This window comes from Procambarus clarkii, chromosome 71 (genome assembly GCF_040958095.1).
Source record: "Procambarus clarkii isolate CNS0578487 chromosome 71, FALCON_Pclarkii_2.0, whole genome shotgun sequence".
Taxonomy (NCBI): Eukaryota; Metazoa; Arthropoda; class Malacostraca; order Decapoda; family Cambaridae; genus Procambarus; species Procambarus clarkii.
The window spans coordinates 12874855-12898386 of record NC_091220.1 but is presented as its reverse complement, the minus strand read 5'-3'; the positions used below and the strand labels follow the sequence as shown (position 1 = coordinate 12898386).

At 39.4% G+C, this 23532-nt stretch overlaps 1 protein-coding gene across 1 annotated transcript; it reads right to left on the bottom strand.

The window, feature by feature from the left end:
- Positions 1 to 1175: 1175 nt before the first annotated feature.
- LOC123745651 (transcriptional regulator ATRX) lies at positions 1176 to 19814 on the bottom strand. Its single transcript, XM_069311942.1, has 9 exons — positions 19757 to 19814; positions 18129 to 18280; positions 17137 to 17289; positions 15943 to 16071; positions 11662 to 14761; positions 8616 to 8764; positions 6718 to 6867; positions 4248 to 4373; positions 1176 to 2990 (listed from the first exon to the last, which is right to left on the bottom strand). The coding sequence occupies exons 1-9, from the start codon at positions 19812 to 19814 to the stop codon at positions 1683 to 1685; spliced, it is 5325 nt and encodes a 1774-aa protein (XP_069168043.1). The 3' UTR covers positions 1176 to 1682.
- Between the last annotated feature and the right edge of the window lie 3718 nt (positions 19815 to 23532).

The following is a 23532-nucleotide window of genomic DNA, read 5'->3' as shown; positions in this document are numbered from 1 at the left end:
GATGAGCCTGTCGGTCGCCCAGACGGGATCACAGTGAACCCCTGGAAGAATGGTTGACAGTTGGTGTGGGACTACACTTGCATTTTAACTTTAGCCAACACCTATGTTGACTTCAGTGTTTTCACAGGTAGGTGGTGTTGGCAGTCACTGGGAAGCAGCCAAGTCACAGAAATAGAGACCTTGATCACCACTTCAATTTTGTCCCCATTGCCTCACACACACTTGGTGCCTGGGGTAAAAGTGCTGCTAGTTTTTTGAAGGAGCTGGGGTCCAAGCTAATTGAAACAAGTAGAGACCCTAGAACTGCCAGTTTTCTCTTTCAGCGCCCTAGTGTGGCGATCCAGAGAGGAAATGCTCACTGCATCCATGGTTCCTGCCCTTCATCTGAGGAGCTGGAGGAGCTCTACAACTTGTGACAAGTAGCCTTGTACCCTGCCACTACTTACGAATTTTCCAAGTTACGACCCCAATTTCGTTGAAAAATGCAATTTGACTCGACTGTTGCCTTGACTAGCGACTTCAGTCGACCCATATGTGTATCACCAAGCTTGTGGTTCCTGGTAGCAAGGGCATCTCCGCCTCAGTTTACAAAAGAGCCGCCCGCTTAGTGACGATTGCGCTTATGAAGAATTTCATTGTAACTACAGAAGCATGTTGCCCCCCAGCAGCCTCAGCCACTGGGTAGGTTTAACTATCGGATGAAGACAAATTAAAAATGCACAGCAAGCATGTAGGTAATAAAGCCACAGATCACCTACATATTGGGTGGCATCTACACCAATTGGATGGCTCCTACACCAAGGAGCCGAGCGGACAGCACGCTGGACTTGTGATCCTGTGGTCCTGGGTTCGATCCCAGGCGCCGGCGAGAAACATTGGGCAGAGTTTCTTTCACCCTATGCCCCTGTTACCTAGCAGTAAAATAGGTACCTAGGTGTTAGTCAGCTGTCACGGGCTGCTTCCTGGGGGTGGAGGCCTGGTCGAGGACCGAGCCGCGGGGACACTAAAGCCCCGAAATCATCTCAAGATAACCTCAAGAAGATACACACTGCAACTGCAAGGCAGCAGGAAAGCCTGCACCTGCCTGAGAGCGCCAGCCTTGCCTCATCAAGGCAACGCCCATCAGGGGTTGGTGGAAGAGTATGAAAGATAAAAATTGAAAATAAATACAATAATTTCTATACAAGTAGTCATCCTTTATTTAAACAATACAATACTGAAACTATTATTCTTCATCTTCTCTGGTTTAAGATATCAAATTACATTATTATACAAGAAACTTACAGTATATTTAAACAATACACGTTGGAATTTATACCATTTTAATACAAAGGCAGAAAGGATTTCTTCCCTATTTTAGCTGTAAATTTAAACAATACAAAAATTTAATATAGAAAAGATACCAATCATATAAATAACTGTCCTGTATTGAAAAAACACTTGTGTAGTAAAACAAGAATTATTTTGTTCAGCTTTAAAAACAAATACTGTATTCAAGTCAGAATTTTGAAAGAACACCACACAGTAACTTCCATTATACAAGAGTTTCTTTACAGGCTACTGTATTGAAAATAAAATAAATTGCTTATACAGTACTTTAAGAATTGTTCAAAATATCTCAATTAAGACAAAATTATCACAGTACGTGTATATATTAAAAAAAAAAAATATTCGAGTGTTACTTAAAGATCCTTTGCCAATTTATTAAGTTTCTCATTAAGTTGTATACTAGAAGTAACAAGCAACAAATTATCTTGCTGTGAATCATTGCACAGCTGATTTGTGGATTCTTTCAGCAGTCTTTTAACGGATAATGCCATTTCCAATTCAAATTTCTTTCCCCAGTTAATAGGCCTTGCTAATTCATTGTTGACTAATAACTCTCCTAACTCACCAACACCAGGAGCAGAGACCAGGGTGTGTGTTATTCTGCTGCTGCTGGATACTAGGTCAAGGTCTAGACATGCACACATACTATGAAGAGCAGCTTCTGCAACAGCAAGAACAGCACCACTCTCTCTCCCAGGAATTACTTTTACGGGAAGAAAAATCTGAGAGACCAATGGTGGTATGTCTAAAAATTCATCTGGGAGCTTCCATAGATGTTTCAGTGTAACTGTTCCATACTTTCCATGGTCTATGAAGTGCAATGTGGCCGTGTCTGATGTTAATGCCAACACTTGTGCACGCTGATAGCAACTACACAGGAGCGAGACACAAACCAAATCTACTTGAGGAGCATCCAGTAACTCTAAATTATCCCCTAGCTCGATTAAACTAGTACTAATATAGTCTGCTAAGTCCATATCCTCTTTCTTTTGAATCCATAAACAAAATGGAAACTCTTCTACATGAACTAATAAGGAAAAGAATGGTTTTATTTTAAGCTCTGATATATCGGTAGTTTCATTCTCTTCAACTTCTTCTATTGCCTGTAAGGCTGTTTTGCTATGAATTTTTCTGCATGTGTACAAGGCTTCCACTGCCAACTTCCTTGACCTTGGTATTGGATGGATTGGCATTGTAGCCCTCACAGATCTGTCTATGTCTACTTTTTCACGCTGCTTTCTCTCTGGAAATGCAAATCGAGTTTTCGTTTCACTACTAAACTGCTGTGAGTGTTCTTTAAACCCTCCTTTATTACACAGATTTTCTTTATTAATCCCTGAAAGTCTGCTCGACTCTCTTTTATTCCTATTCTTTAAGGATATGCTTGGTGCCTGTTCCATTGTTGACACAGATCCATCTCCATTACACACCCATTCTTGGGAGAATTTGGTTTCCTCTTCAGTACAAAGCTGTTCTCTGTCTCTCTCAGTGCCTCGCTTATTATGCAACTGTTCTATGCAGGTGCCTAAGCCTTCCTCACTACATACTTGATCAAGGCTTGAAATCAACTCCAGAACAACACAATCTTCCAAAATATTTAGACCATCACATTTTAGTGTTAAAGATTTCATTTCAGCATCAACAAAAGCCACAGTTAGTTCCTGCAATATAAAAACAATAATCTCTTAATTCATTAAAAGTTAAGAATTTAAAACTTTAAAATCTCCCAAATTAAATATACTGTTGTGTACAACCACAATTTTCAATAAAACAAAAACTACTTTAAACTGACTAGTTATTCAACATTTACCATGTACAGTACATGTACTATACAGTATATATAATGTAGTATTAAAGTACAGTAAAGGTGCATTTATTCATTTATGCATTAAACAAGAGTGAATAGCCTTGATAATTTGGCAAACCCAATACCTGATATCTTCCTAGGTGACTTCAACCTGCTTAATCTATGAGAATAGCACACAATAATAATAATATACCAGGAAATCTATCGGAACATAACCAACCACAGATTAGAGAACTGCTTAGATTCTGTAACAAATTTTCACTCAACCAGCAGATATCAGATCAAGAGAGAACTTGATAAACACCTCCAAAGGATACCTGATCAACCAGGCTGTGACTCATACATCAGGCTTTGTCCAACAGCCTGGTTGACCAATCCAGCAACGATGATTCCTGCTTGAGGATCAGGCCGCAGGGACGCTAAGCCCCAAAACCACCTCAAAGTAACCTCAACGTAACTACAAAATGAAGTACTATATTTATCTGTACTATATTTATCCACGAGTGGTCAAGGGTTGAAGCAGAGGTATGATTCTTGTGCAAAAGTTAAGGAAATTATCTGCCTGTGGGTTTTTCTGAATGACAAACTAATGTTAGTTCCTCATAAGATGTTTTTTACCAAGTTCATCAGTTATGACAGTTTCTTATGGTGTTAGAACTAGAACATTTGAGCATTAATATGAATAAATGCACTAGATACCCAATAGCTATGAGGTGGAGCTCTAGAGCTAAATCAAACTTCAGTCACTGATAGGCAGGAAATACCATTAACTTTTAATATATTACTCGTCTGCAACAATCCAACAAATTGTAACTATTTAAAACGTAACATAGTATTTACTAGTGAAATTAAATCAATAGCTCTGTACCCTCATTGTAAATGCTTCTCAACCATGCATTTAAATAACCCTCCATACTGTACTATGACACACCAAGTGTGTCATCTTGCTATATCACTCCCTAAAGTGATATAGCTTTAGGGAGCCACCAAGAGGCTTCCCAGAAAAGGCTTCACATTAGTGCTAAAGTATAATAAAAATTTGCTAACTATACTCACTATAATGCACAGTAATTTGTATTAAATATTGAAATTAAATAATTACAAACAATACCTTGTCTAGGTAGGTTTCCAGCAACGAAGGTGAAGGTACATCTTCCACAAACACGGCCTGTTCCTTTAATATGCATTCATAGGCGAATGGTCCATCTTCAAGCAGACCTTCTGGTATTTCTCGAACCTGTAACAGATACCCGTTGTAAATAACCAATGGTGAAATTGAAATGCAAAAATTAAAGTAGGTTCTTCTTGGGACAATGTTCCATGCTTGGACCATTCTTTTTTACTGCATTGTGCTTCACAATTTTATATAGTAACCACCTTGTATAGCCCTCACTAGCTTGTTTGCTCCAGCTTTCACTTCGGGGCTATCTTCCCTTACACTGACTAGCATTTTATTTCCATTTTGCCAGTTATCTTCACTTAGAAGTTTGGGCTCCTCCTCTATGGGTTGGTTCCCTTCAAGTCATCCAATTTGTAACCCTGATGAATACAAGGCAAACAATCATTGCCAAGGAGTAAGCGCCCCATTTGTAATGGGCCTGACTGCCACCAGATAGCAGCTCTCCCATCTTGCAACGCCCTCCTCTATCGCACGATCTTTTCATGACCCGAGGATTTGAGGTTCCCCACCAAGAGAATTGTCAGTGGTTGCCCTCAAGTCCTCTTTGGTACCAGGTCCAGAGGGGGGTTGATCTGGTCTGTCTAATTACCCAAAGCTTCGTAGCATTACATAAGTAATGAAGAAATATGACATATTTACTCACTATATTGTTGGTGTTGAAGGTAGAAACATGAAAAAACATTTATACTCTGAAATGTAAATTTATAACAAAATTAGACAAAACTAAGTGGCATGAGAGGCCATAGGAAGTCGACGATCCAAGCGACAATGTTGTGGAGGGACTTATCCAAGATGAACAAATTATTCAAGCTATATTGTTGCCTAGAGGTTATATTAAGTTATGTTTGGATAGGTTTAGTTAGGTTAGGTTAGGTTTGGGTAGGATGGTTAGGTTAGGTAGGTAAGTAGGTACAGGAGGCTCATATGCCAGCAAACATTGTCACTTGGACCGTCGACTTACTTTGGCGTCACTAGCTTCTTATTTTTGGCTAATTTCGTTATAAAATTATATTTATTCAGAGTAAAAATATGCTTTTCCATGTTCTACATTCAGCACCAACATTATAATGAATAAATATATCATATTTATTCATTACTAACAAATGCTAGGAAGCTTCGTCTAGCTCTGAGTAAGTTTGGGTAGCTTTGAGGAATTAGACAGACCCAGGTTGAGCTACAAGTCCTTCTATGGATGCATTCTCGTACCCCCTCAACTTCCCCTGACTCAACACAAGTCTTATGCCCTCCAGTCCTTTCCAGGTACAGTATGTGCTCCTGGATTATTATGCAGGTCTTTTAGCTGGAGTGCCCTGCACCTTTGTACTCTATGCCCAGGGCCTTTTGCTCTATGTTCTGGCAACCTTGGGGAGTGAACCCAGTAATTGAGAGGTTTGTTTTGAAGCTCAAGATATTTGTGGTCTTCATTGTATTGTTGGCTTCCATGTGGCTTAATGATTGCTGATTCCCAGCCCTGTTCTATCATTACCCCGATGTGGTTCCCTTCCCGAGGCTCCATCATTCTCAAAGTACTAGCAAGAGGACCTATGTGTGATGCTACTGTAGTTGGCTCTGCCAATCACATTTAGAGATTATTACTCTTCATTTACCATCACTTGTAGGGAAGGAATGTGGCACATGTCTTGATATCCCACTTTCAGGAGCCTTAGAGGCGGCAGTGTGAAGCGATTTGGCAGGCGTTTCAGTATTTTCTGTCATTGTTGGTGGCTGTGGTCATGAAATTTCTTACACATTTTGGGAGAGTTATTCCATGACAAATACCATTGCCTCTAATCAGTTGGCACTGACAAAGCTTCCATTTAAGGATTAATCTGGATTTGCCATCACATCCTTTCCTAAAGTTACACCAGGCCTGCAACATCGGTAGCCTGTTGGAGCATCTTTGGTCAAGGGATTCTTGTCATCCCCAGATTTGGCAAGTGTTGAATACTACACAATTAAAATGACTTATTCTTGCTTTGGCTTCTAGCCATTGTGTTAGTGAATTTCAAACCACATCTTTATTTCTGGTTAACAATGAGATTTTGCATATATTATCATTCCCAACTTATTGAAGCACCGTTATTTTGGCTTTATGTCCAAAACACCCTCCTTCCTCTCTCTCCCTTGTGTTGTTATTTACGAATTAAGATGTTCTTCAGGTCAGGGGCTTTTTCAAGCTCATTTCATGCCCCTTGTTCCAAGGCTTGGATGCAATAATTAATCCATGGAAGGTTTTGACTAAATCTCCCTTTGACACGAGGTTTTCGCGTAAACTAAACATGTTAGGCAAGGAATTTAGTACCGTATATTATTCCCACACTCAAACATTAAAAAACAAATCATGTCTTTTCACACAAGATTATGTTTATTATATACATTACAAAAAAAATAAAAAACTTACTTGTTGATTGGATATCACATCTGAGTTGCCATAATCAATAAAGCAGGCAAAAACATGGTCTTCTAACACTTCCAAAATTATGGCGCGGTACCACGTCTGGTCCTCATACTGAGCAAGATAAATCTTGCCCTTGCTTATGTTACTAGGTACCTAAATAAATACAAATTGAAATTACAAGAAATCTTTTCCTTGCAGAGGTTATTATTAGGCATATAAATAAAATAATTGAAACTATGGTATATACTGAATTAACTGAGTACCCAAAGTGAGTAATCTGAAAAAATGCCCTATGTTAGTTTGTCTATTATTATTATACTTGTATAGACAGAAATCATATTAACGTGATGTATCAATAAACAAATCCAACAGGAGTGTCTATGAGGGTTCAAACCTATGCACCGGGTGTTCCCAGACGCGCTCTAGTCAACCACACCACGACATGGTAAAATAATTGCAACTTGGAGTACTATTGCACCCACGAGGATCCCGAAGCTTCCACTAAAGCCTAACCGGGGTTTCACTCAATTCCCCCCGTGTACTAAGGCTGTCAACCAGAGCTCTGGTTGACAAGAGCCCGAGTGCATGAGTGTATACAATGACTACCGAGTGTCATTACAGCGGGCTGTAATAAGACAAAAGGAAACGGTTAAAGCATGCAATGAGGAAAGCCTGCTGTAATGAAAATATGTGGGGCTCAACGACAACCAGGACTGACAATGGTGCACACAGACAAACAAAAACCGTACCAAGAAGGACCAGGGGTGGAAGAACCGGAGAGAGGTGTGAAAGCCGAAGGCAACCCCTAATGAGGCGATATCGACAGCCATAATGAAGTTGACAAAAGGGAGGCCCCAAACAAACCAGGCTTCCATATAGCTGAATGGCTGCAAAAGACAAGATTATCATAGCCAGCACCTGATGGTAGTGGGACAGAAAAGTGAAGAACATAAAAAGCCCCCAAACACTGCAGCAAGAAAGCAAGCAGCAAGTGAGGGAGCAGAAGGCCCAACAAAAGTATATGGTGAAGGTGACTGCAGTCAAGCAGGTAGCTCTGAGAGACACAGAGAAAAGCCATTCCAGAAAACTACGTTAACCCCTGCACTGCGCACCTGGTTTCGGCAAAATCTTCTTGGGGGAATTGTCAAGGACATATTCTTGTTGTTTACATAAATAGTCACATAAATTTAATGTGAAAATGTTTCCAAACTCAACTATTTTCATTTAAAAACACAGAGTAATGAAAACGTTAAAAAACATTAAAATACTGTATAGCCTAATTAAAAAAAATAGCACAACTCTCAGAGCGCCTAAAGGCGCTTTGCTCAGTGCAGGGGTTAAAAAAAAAAGTGAACTGCGGCAACAACACATGGTCAACTCACAGATTATTAGATAACCAGACAAACACATGCACTTCAAAATTTAGTATAAAAAGCTAATTAACCTGTGTATCCCTGAATCTGTATCATCTTATACAGTGAACAATTGTTGGCTCTGTCTATAATATAACTGGTTAAATGCACAGCATACCAAACTGATGGAAGATAAGACATGGGGCTGAATAAAAATATAACACTGCTACAAAGAGCAACAAATATATTCATCTTCAACTCGCCTTTCCCTTATTTACTGACTTGTGTGAGGTTAAGAACTGGACAGAATCTACAATAATGTAAAAATTACTTACCAAAAGTATTCATCAGCAATGCAAGTCAAAAAGGGGTGGGGAAAAATTAACTATTGTAGATCAATGCAACTTGCATTCCAGTAGCTGTAGAAGACATCACTGAATATATACAATAATGCTTTAAAACAACAAAGTCTGCATATTTTAACTTGTTTGAAAATTGCATTAAAAATAAATACGAGTAAAAACTAGTAAAGGAGTAAAATTAACTTGCCTGGGTATTGTTAACCAATGTGATTATTCGGCGAGACATATCGCACAGCTTGTCGGCATCACAGGGTCGCTGCAGCCACACTCTATCACCATTCAGGAAACTTATGTATACTGCTGCTCCATTTGTCAAAGGATACTGAGACTTGAGTCCTATAAAATAATAATGTGTTATTGAAAGGTAGTGTACATGGCACTTGTCAATGTTAAACAACAGCTAATGTCCGACACAAATATTAGTTTAATCTTCCGGTTTGAAGATTAACAAATACTATAAAATAAGAGCAAAAAGACTGCTAACTGGCTCATGAAGAACTCTCCTGACACCAAACAATACCCTTCGAAAGAGGAATGTCTGAGATTTCACATTTTTACTTTGAGACTGTCGGCCCCAACAAATTTAACAGACAAGAAAACATCCTTTTCAAGATGCCAAACAATGCACAGTCAGCAAGGCCGTATTAAGGAACATGTCTCAATACATAACCAGACCACTGCTAGAGATCTCCTCACAAACAACAAATAATCGACATACAGTGACAACAGAAGACTGGACATCGGCGAGGCATTATGCACTAAAATACAGTTGTCACAATGAGAGGAGCCACTCTAGTTGATGAGGTTGTCACCACTGGGGGCTTGGGACTCAACCCTGCTACAGAGGAGGGAGGGAGAGGAGCAGAAAGGGGAGGGGGTAGTCGGGAGGGGAGCAAAAAGGATGGGGGTAGTCGGGAGGGGAGCGGAAAGGGGGGGGGTTAGTTGGGGGGGTTAGTTGGGGGGGTTAGTTGGGGGGTTAGTTGGGAGGGAAGTGGGAAGGGGAGGGGGGCCAAATAGTCGGGAGGGTAAAATAAATGAGTAAATTGGTCTGGGCCCAATGTAACAGGGGCTACAGAGCCCAATCTTCCTCCTCATAGAAATGAGGAGGTAATAATTACATTCCTGAATGAGTCCCAAATACCCACCATAGAACCACAATTAGAAGATAAAATGCCCAACAAGAGACAAGCCGGGGGCACCCCAGGGGTGCATCTTGAGTATATGACCTGCAATCGCCACCTTAACCACTATGCTGCGCCAAGTGAGAAAACACCACCTGAATATTTTGTACCCATTCAAAATGTGCTCGTGGTAGGTTGTGTTCGTACGAAATGGACTCTTAGGACCTCCAGCGAGAGGCAGTCATCTTTGAAAAAAATCCCAGAATGTCCTAGGGGCTGCTGGCTGGCTTAGTACCGAGTGAACAACCATGGGTGACGCACGCGCCTCTGGCTCCCAAACACCTTTCCAACGCAGCGTTGAAAGATCGCTTTCTGTCGGTGAAATTCAGACCTTATTGTTCGAAGAACATAAGGATCAAGATATTGATGAAGCCAGGCACAACAAGGACATAACAGAAGGGTCGTATGCATGTGATACAACACCGATGAGGACAATACAGCGAGCATATCCAGTAGTAGCTGAACACCACCCATGCTCACCCGTGTTATCTCCAATTTTTATAGACAATACATAAATGAATTGTTTTCTGGGTTCAGTGATGATGCACCTGATACAAGTAGCACAGATGAACAGTGTTAGCAGCGTCCATGGTGGTGTTTTCCCATAGATATTTTAAAAAATGGCTGAATCTCTTCCAGAATACCTTACAAAGGGATCTTTTTGAGACTACCTTACAAATTGATCTTTTCCTATAATCTTTTCAAGACTACCTTCACAAGCTTGGCTACATACCACCTACAAGTACTAAAACCAAGGGTGAACACGAGTTATTTGCATGCACTCAGAATGAAGAAACAGGAAGCAAAAATATCTGTTCATGGAGGAGCGAAGTTGCCTTGAGTACCATGGACTGCTTAATTGATTATCACTCGCTTCCGGAGTACTGAGTGTGTAATAGTGTGGTACTGTGTAAATAGTATGTGAAATTGCACATGTTGTAATTTTAATGAATTTTTTTTTACAAATATTATTGTGACAAGCATTTATTGTGGACACATTACTGACATGTATCAAAGTTCCGTGGAACATTAGAATGTTCATAATGTATACACATTGTAAAGAACAAATATGCATCATATATATGACAAAAACAATAAAACTGCATTGGAAATACAGTAAATAGAACAAATAATTCAAAATATATTTGTGGCAACTCGCAGTGCTTGAATGGCCCATGCGACTGCCTATGGAAGCTTCACACACACAGAGTACCAGCCCATGATGGAGTCTTCACATCCCTACTGCCAAAGTAAGTGGAATTTTTTTTAGTTTTTTTTTACATGTTCAGGGAAGGGAATTTATCATTTTACAAAGATAACAAAAAATTTGCGAACACTATTTTATGCGCACAGGGGGAATGTCAGAAACTCGGCGCATTACAGAGGTTAAGAACCGTCAGTCCGTCGAGATCGGGTTCAGTAATAAAGGGGAGGAGTGACAATAAAAGCGTCCCCTCGCTCGCAACGTCTGGTACCACAGTTCTACGGGCGAGTGCGCGCGCTTCCCCAAACACCCGAGCCTCAAAACAGAAGATGTGTATCACTTGCATCCGACCTTTGTGTTAGGTCCTTATTGGGCCTAGCTTCACCAATATTATGACCCTTATGTTCTTCAAACAATAAGGTTTGAATTGCACCGACAGAGTGCGATCATTCAACACCGTGTCGGACAGGTGTTTGGGGGCCAGAGGCGCGTGCGCCACCCATGGTTGCTCACTCAATACTAACCCAGTCAGCAGCCCTAGGGCATTCTGGGATTTTTTCCAAGATGGCTGCCTTTCACTGGAGGTCCTAAGAGTCCATTTCATACACAACCAACCTCGCACACATTTAGAATGAGTACGGAAAAATCAAAAAGTTTTCTCGGCGCAGTTTCCCGCCGACCGAGAATACTCGGTTGGCGCAGTTAAGTGGTTAAGGACCTGCCCAAAACTATGCGTGCTAGTGGCTTTACAAGAATGCAAAAACCATCAGTCCTATGTACTCTTAAACCCAATGTACCTTCTTGTGTGTGTATATAGAAATAAATAAAACAAAATAAAATAATATCACCTTTCTGTTCAGTTTGCAGGGGTGAAAGCTGTTTCAGGTCCATATCACCCCCTTCCTGTTCAGTTTGCAGGGGTGAAAGTCGTTTCAGGTCCATATCACCCCCTTCCTGTTCAGTTTGCAGGGATGAAAGCTGTTTCAGGTCCACATCTTCCTGTTCAGTTTGCAGGGGTGATGACCATTTCAAGTCCATATCATCTCCTTCCTGTTCAGTTTGCAGGGATGAAAGCTGTTTCAAGTGCACATCTCTTTCCTGTTCAGTTTGCAGGGGTGAAAGCTGTTTCAGGTCCACATCTTCCTGTTCAGTTTGCAGGGGTGAAAGCTGTTTCAGGTCCATATCTTCCCGTTCAGTTTGCAGTGGTGACGACCATTCCAAGGTCAATTCATCTCCTTCCTGTTCAGTTTGCAGGGGTGACGACCATTTCAGGTCCATATCTTCCTGTTCAGTTTGCAGGGATGAAAGCTGTTTCAGGTGCATATCATCTTCCTGTTCAGTTTGCAGTGGTGACGACCATTTCAGGTCCATATCATCTCCTTCCTGTTCAGTTTGCAGAGGTGACAACTGTTTCATGTCCATATCATCTTCCTGTTCAGTTTGCAGGGGTGAAAGCTGTTTCAGGTCCACATCATCATCTTGTTCAGTTTGCAGTGGTGACAACCATTTCAGGTCCACATCTACTTCCTGTTCAGTTTGCAGGGGTGAAAATTGTTTCAGGTCCACATCATCTCCCTGTTCAGTTTGCAGGGGTGACGACCGTTTCAGGTCCATATCATCCCCTTCCTGTTCAGTTTGCAGGGGTGACGACCGTTTCAGGTCCATATCATCCCCTTCCTGTTCAGTTTGCAGGGGTGACGACCGTTTCAGGTCCATATCATCCCCTTCCTGTTCAGTTTGCAGTGGTGAAAGCTGTTTCAGGTCCACATCATCCCCTTCCTGTTCAGTTTGCAGGGGTGACGACCGTTTCAGGTCCATATCATCCCCTTCCTGTTCAGTTTGCAGGGGTGACGACCGTTTCAGGTCCATATCATCCCCTTCCTGTTCAGTTTGCAGGGGTGACGACCGTTTCAGGTCCATATCATCCCCTTCCTGTTCAGTTTGCAGGGGTGACGACCGTTTCAGGTCCATATCATCCCCTTCCTGTTCAGTTTGCAGGGGTGACGACCGTTTCAGGTCCATATCATCTCCTTCCTGTTCAGTTTGCAGGGGTGACGACCGTTTCAGGTCCATATCATCCCCTTCCTGTTCAGTTTGCAGGGGTGACGACCGTTTCAGGTCCATATCATCCCCTTCCTGTTCAGTTTGCAGGGGTGACGACTGTATCAGGTCCATATCATCTACTTCCTGTTCAGTTTGCAGGTGTGACAACTGTTTCAGGGGCATATCATTTTGTTCAATATATTTAACATAAATCTTTTCCTCAACCTCATCATACTTAAACTGTTTAATTCCTACTTCTGACAAATTTCCAACTCGTCTTTCAATTAACATGGAACAATAATCTTGTCTACATACTTCTGAATTCTCATCAAAATGATTACCTTCTCCAACATCCACAAGTGTTTTTTTAGTCATGTTATTTTTAATAGCTTTGTTACTCTCAGAATTTTCAGAAACATGTTTCAATTGCACTTGTGTAAACTTATTAAATGCTCCCGATTTTATTGACAGATCTCCACTTACATCTCTAATATATTCATCCTTTATATCAACACCAGATTCCAAATCACAAGCCAAATCAGCAGTTCCATGCTCAACAGAAGCAGTGTTTATTTCCGTTGGAATATTTTGCAATTTGACTGTACCTTGTACATCATTTGCAGATGGATCCTCGTTTGATTCAACCTTGGCGTACACAAGAGATTCCGAGAATTCATCATCAGTAGTTACATCAACAGTTGCCCGAGTAATACTTTCTTCGGCAAATTCTTCCTCAAATTGAATGCTTGGAAAATTTTCTGTCTCCAGCATGTTACCTGCAGACATATCCTCATCCGAATCAAAATTGACGTATACACTCGATTCCTGGAATTCTTCACCACTTGCTTGATCAACATGTTCGTTAGAACTTTCCACTTGAAACTCTAAGCTTTGAAATATTTCTGTCTCCTGCACATCCTCTCCTGGCATATTCTTGTGTGAATTAAACTTGAGGTGTACACTAGAATCCTGGAATTCACCACTTGCTTGATCAATTTGTTCATAAGAAATTTCCTCAAGCTTAATGTTTTCACATGTTTCCATCTCTTCAATATCACCTACAGACACATTTGAATCAAACTTGGGGTATACTGGAGATTCCTGGAATTCACTTGCTTTATCAACATGTTCGTAAGAAGTTTCCTCCTCAACCTTAATGTTTTTGAATGTTTCCGTATCTTCAATACCATCTGCAGACACCACAACATTTGAATCAAACTTGGGGTATACGGGAGATTCCTGGAATTCACCACTTGCTTGATCAACATGTTCATAAGAAATTTCCTCCTCAACCTTAATGTTTTCGAATGTTTCCGTATCTTCAATACCATCTGCAGACACCACAACATTTGAATCAAACTTGGGGTATACGGGAGATTCCTGGAATTCACCACTTGCTTGATCAACATGTTCATAAGAAATTTCCTCCTCAACCTTAATGTTTTCGAATGTTTCCGTCTCTTCAATACCATCTGCAGACACAACATTTGAATCAAACTTGGGGTATACAGGAGATTCCTGGAATTCACTTGCTTTATCAACATGTACGTAAGAAATTTCCTCCTCAACCTTAATGTTTTCACATGTTTCCGTCTCTTCAATACCATCTGCAGACACAACAACATTTGAATCAAACTTGGGGTATACAGGATATCCCTGGAATTCTTCACCAGTATTTGCATCAACAGTTGCTTCAGGAATCTTCAAAGACTCCAAGGAATTATTTGTGACAATATTACTTCTCCCTTTTTCATTGTCCTGCATCAAAAAATCTTCAAGCAATTGTGGTTTTTCTGGTAAATTTGAAGTGGTTACATGGTGGAAACACGCAACGTTTTTACCCTTATTAAATAATTGCACAATGCTTGTGTCACCAAAACTATTCACAAACTTGACACTCAACACCTGAAAAGAAACAAATCATTATTAGTAACATAACACAAGATGTTTATTCAGGTAAATGTACATACATTGAAAATGAGTTACATTCAATGTTGGGTTTTTAGAGAGCTAGTACAGTACAGTACGTACAATACATATCATACCAGACACCAAGAAACTTTCCTTCAGACCACACAGTGAAGCAGCAATAGGTCATCTCACACATACACTTCACAATATTAACTAGGAATCTGAATTAAATAATACACAGGATGTAAATTCATTCACCAACATCTTCCTCTCCAAAACTAAGCCTCTGCAACACACACTGTCCTCTCACCAAGCAAGTAACTGCCAAAAGATTAAACAACCTCTGGCTCACAAGTGCCATACTCAAAAGCAATCAACAAGAACAATGAACCTAAGAAAAAAACTTAGGATTGGCTCAGTTACAAAAGTAGTTAAGAGATACTCATCAATGATTACCAGTATAATAAGAGGAGCAAAACTTTCCTATTATGAGAGTAGATTCAAAGCAGCAAAAGGAAACATGAAAAGCACATGGAAAGCCATCTCTAAAATCCTAGGATCTAAACAGCAATCATATCAAGCAGATAAAACTCTCCAAGGATGGTTATACACCTTCAACAGATTAAAAAAAAAAAACAGCAACTGAAGGCAGAGACTGAGATGCAGAGTTAAAATAAAACAGGATTGGTTCAACAGAAATTGCAAGAGCCAGATAAACAAGTGGTAACATGATCACTACACACAAAATAGTAACACAACTACAAAATTTACAAAGAAAGAGTTCTTGAAAACTACATCATCAAGAACAAGAGAACATGGCTTCAAACTAAGGAAACGAAGCTGGCCAAAAAAACTTTTTGCAAACAGTGGTAGACAGTTAAACAAGCAAGGTGGCAGAGGCCAAAACTGTTAGTAGTTTCAAGGCATTGTATGACAAATTACTGGGAAGACAAGACACCACGAGTGTGTCATCCTATGACTACACTTTATTATACTTCGGTAATTACAGAAAGTAGCATTTTCCCCAACTCAATGCTGTATATCTCGTGAAGCATTTTTTTTTTGTGCTGGTCACAGCAAAATGCTCAAGCTGAAATTATTACATACAACATGAAAAATGCATCTGGAAGAAGATGCAAAGACTGATGCAGAAAAACCCTAGATTTCATGCTTACCTGGTTGCAATTACTCTCATAGAGGATATTCCAGTCAATTGTTTGAGCATCACTGGCACTTTCACAATCTAAAATGCACTTGTAGGCAATTGGTTCCATTTTCTCAAGTTCTTCTGGCATCTCAAACACCTGCCAATGTCCATGAAAACATTAGGAAAGGCTAAGTAATTCTCCCTCCTAAGACAATTTCATGAAATGGAATCATATATATTATTTTAAGGGTCAAATCAATACAAAAACATCACCCACTTAAATTATTATAACTCATATTTAATTAGTCTCATTTTATAGCTTATAATAAAACTCACTATTGTCAAAAGTTGTACGAATTTTTGTTAATGAAAAAAAAGGCCATCTTCAATAAATCAAACTAAAATTACACACACCAACAGCTTGAACTATAAGATAAATTATTAATTTCCACATATCACTCATTATTCATTAACTCATCATACTCCTTGCTAGTCTATTTTCTTTCACTCCTGTTCTTATAACATTTACTCCTTTTCACACTTTCCTCCTCACTTCCTGCCGACTATCTCGTATACGCCTCGCACACCAAACTTTCCTTCATTACCCTTACCACTACCAGCTACTGCTGGTAGTGCTGGTAGATACACTGCTGCTGTCCCTAATAGAGGCCTTTTACAGTCTCCACAACCACGTGAACCTGCCTTTGCTTCCTAAGACCTGGGCTACTACATGCTCCAAACCAGAGGAGCCTTTTGAATTTTTCTTAAAATAATTTTGGGGAGACTGGTCCCCAGCCTAAACCCTCATCTTATAATGCAGGGGATTTATTTGAGGGCCACTAACACTAGTGGCCTCAACAAAAATAGAAAGTCGGTGGCTTGTCAAAGGTAAACCGCCCCCACCCCCCAATTCTAGTATTCTTCCATTTATGTACCCGAAATTTTCTTGCTAGTCTTTCATGCGGTACCGTGTCAAAAGCTTTAGCAAATTCCATGTATACTACATCTACCAAAAGTCTATTGTCCGAATAGCTGGTAACTGTTTCTAAAAATGAGCAGATTTGTAAGGCAGGATCTATTTTTAACAAACTCGTGTGGTGGCGTTTTACATCACATAGTGGTGGAAGGTGGTGGACACTACAATAATTAAATATTCAGTTCAAATTTAAACAGTAATTTATAGGGTAAGCTACCCAAGTCATCAATTCATGTAAATCCATACCTGTGAAGATGTGATAGTTTCTCTGGAACCAAAATCAATGAACAGGACCTCAACTTCCTGTTCACTTATATTTTGAACTGAAGCTCTATAAAACCAATCATATTGTAAGCTCTTCACAATATACAGCAATCCAATTTCTATCTTACTGGCTGACTGCAAAAGAAAATAGTTTCCATTAAAGATCTACCAATACCAATATTTTAACAGATATTTGATACTTTTGTAAAGTTAAAAAAAGTACCAACCACGTAAAAAATATCTGCTAAAATGTTACCAATACTGTATTAATACTGCAAATAAGTTGCTTTGACTGATATCAATGCAGTGGTACACCTGCAAATTCCATTGTGGATCTTAATAGGATCCAGTTACTGGTAGACCATTGTATGCACACACGTGCATGCACCCCTCCTTCCCTGCACTGAAATATACAGTATGAAATATGAAACGTTGCCACCTTTCAGAAAATGTTCAAGAGAACTGGGCGAGGACTGGGCTGCGGGGACGCTAAGCCCCGAAACTATCAAAAGGTTACCTTTCTTGCAAAGAATTTTCTAAATTTACCCTCCCTAACCCCCCACCCCCACCTCTTACACCAATACCCCTTGTGCAAGACCAAAACAGCCCAGTAGAGATTAGCATCATTAAAATTATGTATATAAATGCAGATGAAATTATGAAGAAAAAAAGGGGAGCAATTACAGGAAGATAGTGATAGCAGTATTTACAATATTCACAAAATTATGATACAAATGATTTACAGTACAACTATTGCTATGGCGTATAAATAATCTGAACATTTAGCGAAAAATACGTCAAACGGGAAACGTTGCCTACGAGTCTACAATATTAAATGTGTACGTTTTGCTTGACATGTTAACCACATGAAAAATACCAAAAGACATTTTTCTTATAATATTTAACCTTATCATTTAACCTACCCTGGGTGAAATGAAACAAAGATACAAGAGAAATACTTTAGCTTCTCTAACCTTCAACTCAGAACTGTACTCTTCAATTTTTTCATCCAACTGCATTAGGACACTTGTGTCCGCTTCACGCTGGAGCCAAATCATCCCATCACCATCAACATTAGTTAGATACACTTCATCGCCACTTTTTATTGGAACTTGCAATACGAAGTCTGAAATATAAAGTTTGATATCAAACAAGCTATAACATAGGATTGGACTGGATAACGTGGATTCGTCTTTGGCCAAGCATTAACAAAATTTAGAGAAAATGCAAATCTTCTGTGTATGAAGATTTTTGCATTTCTGAAAAGGGGGGGAGAAAAAAAGTTAAGTCAATAAATAATTTACTACATAAATCAAGCACTGAATTTAATGAAACTTTTTGTTCCTGGGCAGCTTCATTTACTTGCCAGTGCATATGGTTCGTGTGTGGCAACACCACGACCAGATTCGTGTGTGTTTATAGAGGCGAGAAGAGCACGAGGATCTAAGACCAGTCCCATAACCAAGTAAAACCTTCCTAGAAACTACAAAATCAAAACAAACTGCTTTCAGTATCTTCAAAGAGAAGATGGAAACAAGGGGAAACAGGTAGTTTCTCCATTGTCAACAAACTATGCACTACTTTTATTATGAACATTTGTGAGTTGAAGAGAACTATTAAATGATTTACAATTATGACATTTGGAAACTAAATTTTGCAACAGTACGTGGTAATTTTGAATCCAAGAAGAGATTAAACAAAAGTGTTCTATTCAATTTTCCCGTGACAGTTATTAATAGTAACACAGGCTCAGATGTTAATGACTGCAATAACAAAACACAGGTTCACACACAGAGATCACACCAACGTGATGCATCAAATGAACAAATCCACAAGGGCTGTGACGAGGATTCGAACCTGCGTCCGGGAGCATCCCAGAAAGTCAAATGAAGTGTACACAGCATCAGATGTTTTATGTCGAGAGAGAGAGAGGGCACTCACTACACTGTCCCCCCCCCCCTCGCCCTGAATATTTCTATGGGTAGCTCCACCCATCTGCTCCCTTAACATAATTCCGCCCATATGAAACTGAACTATATGGTAAAAGTAGATTCCAGAATGTGAAAATATTCCATGTGTCCATTTCTATCATGGAGCACAATGTTAAATTTCACACAAGTAGATGATATAGTTGTTTCTGTAATTATAAAAATTTATGAAGCAAAATTTTTGTACTGGTGCACATGTTTTGCATCTGTTTTCAGAGAAAACTCTACCCTTCCTCAGTGAAGCGAGATCCTGGGGTATGTGTGGAGCATGTGGGCCAAGCCTGAGAGTGCAAAAAATATCTGGGACATGTAGATGTAGTTTGCAAAGGTCTGTTAGAGATCTCTAGTGATAGTGATCTTTGACATTCTAATGGGAAACGAGATAATGATAAGGAAGGAATAAGCAAGTAATCATCAAAAGAAGGCAAGCCGGGGAGGCTATGCAGCACCGTCAAAAGTGCGGGACATTCAAAAGGCACTGAAGGTCACTAAGGATGCCAATGAGAAAAGAGCACAAGGCTAAGTACATCAAAGGCATCAGATTCATGAAAGATGCTATCGAAATGAAGGAATAAATTCATGAATAAACCCGAATAAGGTCAAGAAAACCTAACCTTCATTCTTCAAGAATGAAGATTTAAAGATGATTTCCTTGCTCATCAAAGCTGTCATGTGAGAAGGCAGAAAGTAGCATCAGTAGCATAGAAAGTATCACAAGTCGAGCCTGGCCTCGGGCCGGGCTTGGGGAGTAGATGAACTCCCAGAACCCCATCAAGCATAATAGGACAATGAAAATGGTGTTCTCTAATGTTTGCAACATTTATATATATATAGTATATTCAAAATATCCCACATAAATAAGCAACAAAAATGCAGACCAAAACCAAAGCAGAATATTAGTATGTGGGTGAAAGACTGAAGTAGTGGGTAATGATATTTACAAGGTAAGAAAAGCCAGGATAGTATTTGTCATCCCTTGCTTCCCCACCAACAATGGTATAGACAAAGAACAGTTATAGAGAGAACATTTTCTACTATATGAAGCAAGACTTCAGACTTCAAATGCTCATGTTACAATGCATTACCAATTTTGTTATCGCTACCAATATACACTGTCTAAAGTGTTGTAAATTACAAACAAAAATATGAACTTCAAAGTTATGTTAATACTACCTGATTTGGTTGTCACATTGTTGTTATACACATCTTCACATGGAAAGGTAGAGTCGAGTGGCTCGAAGCTTCATAGCAGAAGGCGACACAAGTTTGTGGCTTTTGTCTTCTGCTTCATTTGGAGGGGAGGCAGATTCATCAACAACGAACACATGTTCTTCGTCCACAGGAGTTGTCCTGGAGGTAACTGCACTTTCTGGTTCTTTGACAGGCAGAACACTCATTTCATTGGCCAATTCTATGCTTAAAAGAAAATCTTCATAACTCTTTCCATTCGCCGTGATTTTTGTTGCTATGTAAGCATCACCAGTGTTACATTTCTGCTTCAGGACACACTGATTTACGTCTTTAAGGAAATTCATAGCAGTTGTCCTGGCTTCCAACGGCCAATCACTATCATAGCTGGAAAACATTTTTAAATTATAAAATTAAAAACTGGAAATGAAGGAAAAAGAATAAAAAAATAAAAACTCTGGTAGAGCCTCAATGGCTCACAGAAGCTTCCTCGCCAAGATTGCTTCCCACTCCCCAGTTACATCAACCTTTACAAGTTTTTTACATTCTTGTAAAGCCACTAGTACGCGTAGCGTTTCGGGCAGGTCCTTAATCCTAATTTCCCCAGAATACGACCCCGCCAAATCGTTTAAACAACCAGGTACCCATTCACTGCTGGGTGAACAGAGGCTACAGTTAAGGATTGGCACCTGGTCAATCCTCCCCGGCCAGGATTCGAACCCAAGGCAAGGCACTTGCGAAACACCAGGCGAGTATCTTACCACTGCGCCACGGAGACTGCTGTGGCCTAGTCAAAACACTAACAAATAATTAAAACCAAATGGGTACAATACCTGGGAAAGAAATGACAATAATAGACAGTATTACTTTCCAAAGATGATCTTGTGTAACAAATCTACTTTATAGTAACAAATCAACAAAAATTGAGAAATTTTGAAAACCTACAACTTCAAGAACAAGAGTTCACAGATTCAAGCTAAAACAAAGGTGACCAAAAATTATAAGAAAGTTCTTTATGTAAATATGGTAGATGGTTGGAACAAGTGAGAAAGTGGTGGCAGTCAAAACCATTAGTAGTTTCAAAGCGTTATATGACGAGCATATCTCCTCCTGAAACTATGCTTGGGTAATAACAGATATTTCAAACGAAAGAGAATGAGTTAAGGGATATACCCATTACATACATGCAAAATTAGGCAGAGCATCAACTAATTTATCCAAAATATCCAGGTGTGGATGGAATTCAAACCAAAATCATTTAGGAACTGCCCAATGAAATGTATTCACCATAAACTCTTATTCAGAAAGTCTAGAGGGGAATCTCCCCTTTATTTCAAATAAGTGAATATCACCCCCATTTTCAAGAATGCAAAAAAAGCTCGGCATAAACTACAGACCTCGCTTCACCTATATCCTAATCTCACTATTTCAAGTTCCTGGAAAGAATCCTAGGGAAGGAAATCATTCACCATTTCTCAGTGCGCTATGTTGTAAAATTAAATTTTTTGTTCTCAAAAAGTCTGACAAACCTGCACATATTTTTGGAAATGGTAACCAACTGCACACAAAGGAAAGTGCCAGTAGATAGTAGAAAGTACATGGACTTTCACTACAGCTTCTGATAAATGTACCATAATAATGTTTATTCAGGTAAAAAGTACATACAGTACATTCAAAGTGAGTTACAAATAGAATGTTCGATTTCTAGACACAGCTAGTACATACTATGCCTAAAGTCACTAATATACAGAGCATTTTGGGCAAAGAAACGGTACCACATTCAAGACTGGAACTGAAATTGCAAGCACGTGGAGTAAATTTTAATGGATAAAACAATGTTCAAAAAGAAAGCAAAGGGTCATCCTAAATATAAATTTAGACAAAATAAAATAAAAAATTTGAGTGGAGCACCACAAGGTTTCCTCTCAGGACAATTTGTTTTATTATACAGGTATACGGTACATTGACAAATGACCACATAAAACTTGCAAAATGACAAACATCTATAGTGAAGTTCGAAGTGAAAGACGAGGTTTACCAAAGGCTAACAACAACAAACTACATTAACTCCACAAATGGTCAGAAAACTGGCAGGGATTTCCTTGCTGTGTACTGTCCATGACACACTCAGCTTCCCTACCATTGTGAGATGAAAGGATTATGGAGCTTGCCTCCATTAGACCCTTTGAAAGTCCAAAATGCCTGGCAAGCTTGTACATTTTTTTTTTTTTTTTTAAATTATCAGGTGAAGCACCAAGCCATTACGACTTTATAGCACTGAGTCGGAATATGAATTTGGGATGGGATGGGGAGGGAAGGAATGGTGCCCGACCACTTGGACAGTCAAAGATTGAACACCAACCTGCATGAAGTGAGTGTCGCTCTACTGTCCGGTCAAAGTGACTGGTATTGGACTCTGGGTACCGTTGCATAAATTCAGAGGATGCGAGGGTACTAAAGGACCCCAAGAAGGTAATGTTTCATTACAATTAATGCTCTACTGTTGACTAGTTTGACTTTTAAAGCTCAATGTTAGTAAACATCAAGTAGTACCAATTATCAATACAGTATTTAAATGACGGCCAGCAAATTTTCTGTAGCATCAAACTCGTAATGTCGAACTGTACAAATGGATTGGTCCCAGACTAAGAATGGAGTGTTCTATGCACATAAATAGAATGGCCACATGTCCAAGCGAGTTAATTTATATACTGGTAATAAATTTTGTAATTACCTTTCCTTAGGATTTGCCAAAATAACACAGAAGCCCATAGGTGGAAACATTTCTACATGCTCTTTTTTCAAAGGAAAAATGGCATTTGACTGTTGAACACCATATATGGTGCCAAAATCCATATACTGAATGGTGACAGTCTTGGCAGATACCAAAAGAACTCTTCCTCTATGCCACACCCCTTCAGGCGTCATTGCCATCACCATCTGATCTTTAGCAAAAGTGTGAAATGCTCGGTCAGCAATCACTCTGAAAGTAAACAAATAGAGAAGGATTGGTTAAAGTTAAATACAATTATCCATTAGCCAAGTTAATCATTCATATTTCATCTTTGGTCAATAAATATAAATGGCTTTTGAGAATAAAATTACAGTATCACTAGATAGATATAGGCTATAATGGGTAAAGATCTAGCAGAGCAACTATTAACTGAGAAACTAATGTTACTCAAATGATATTTGCTCCATT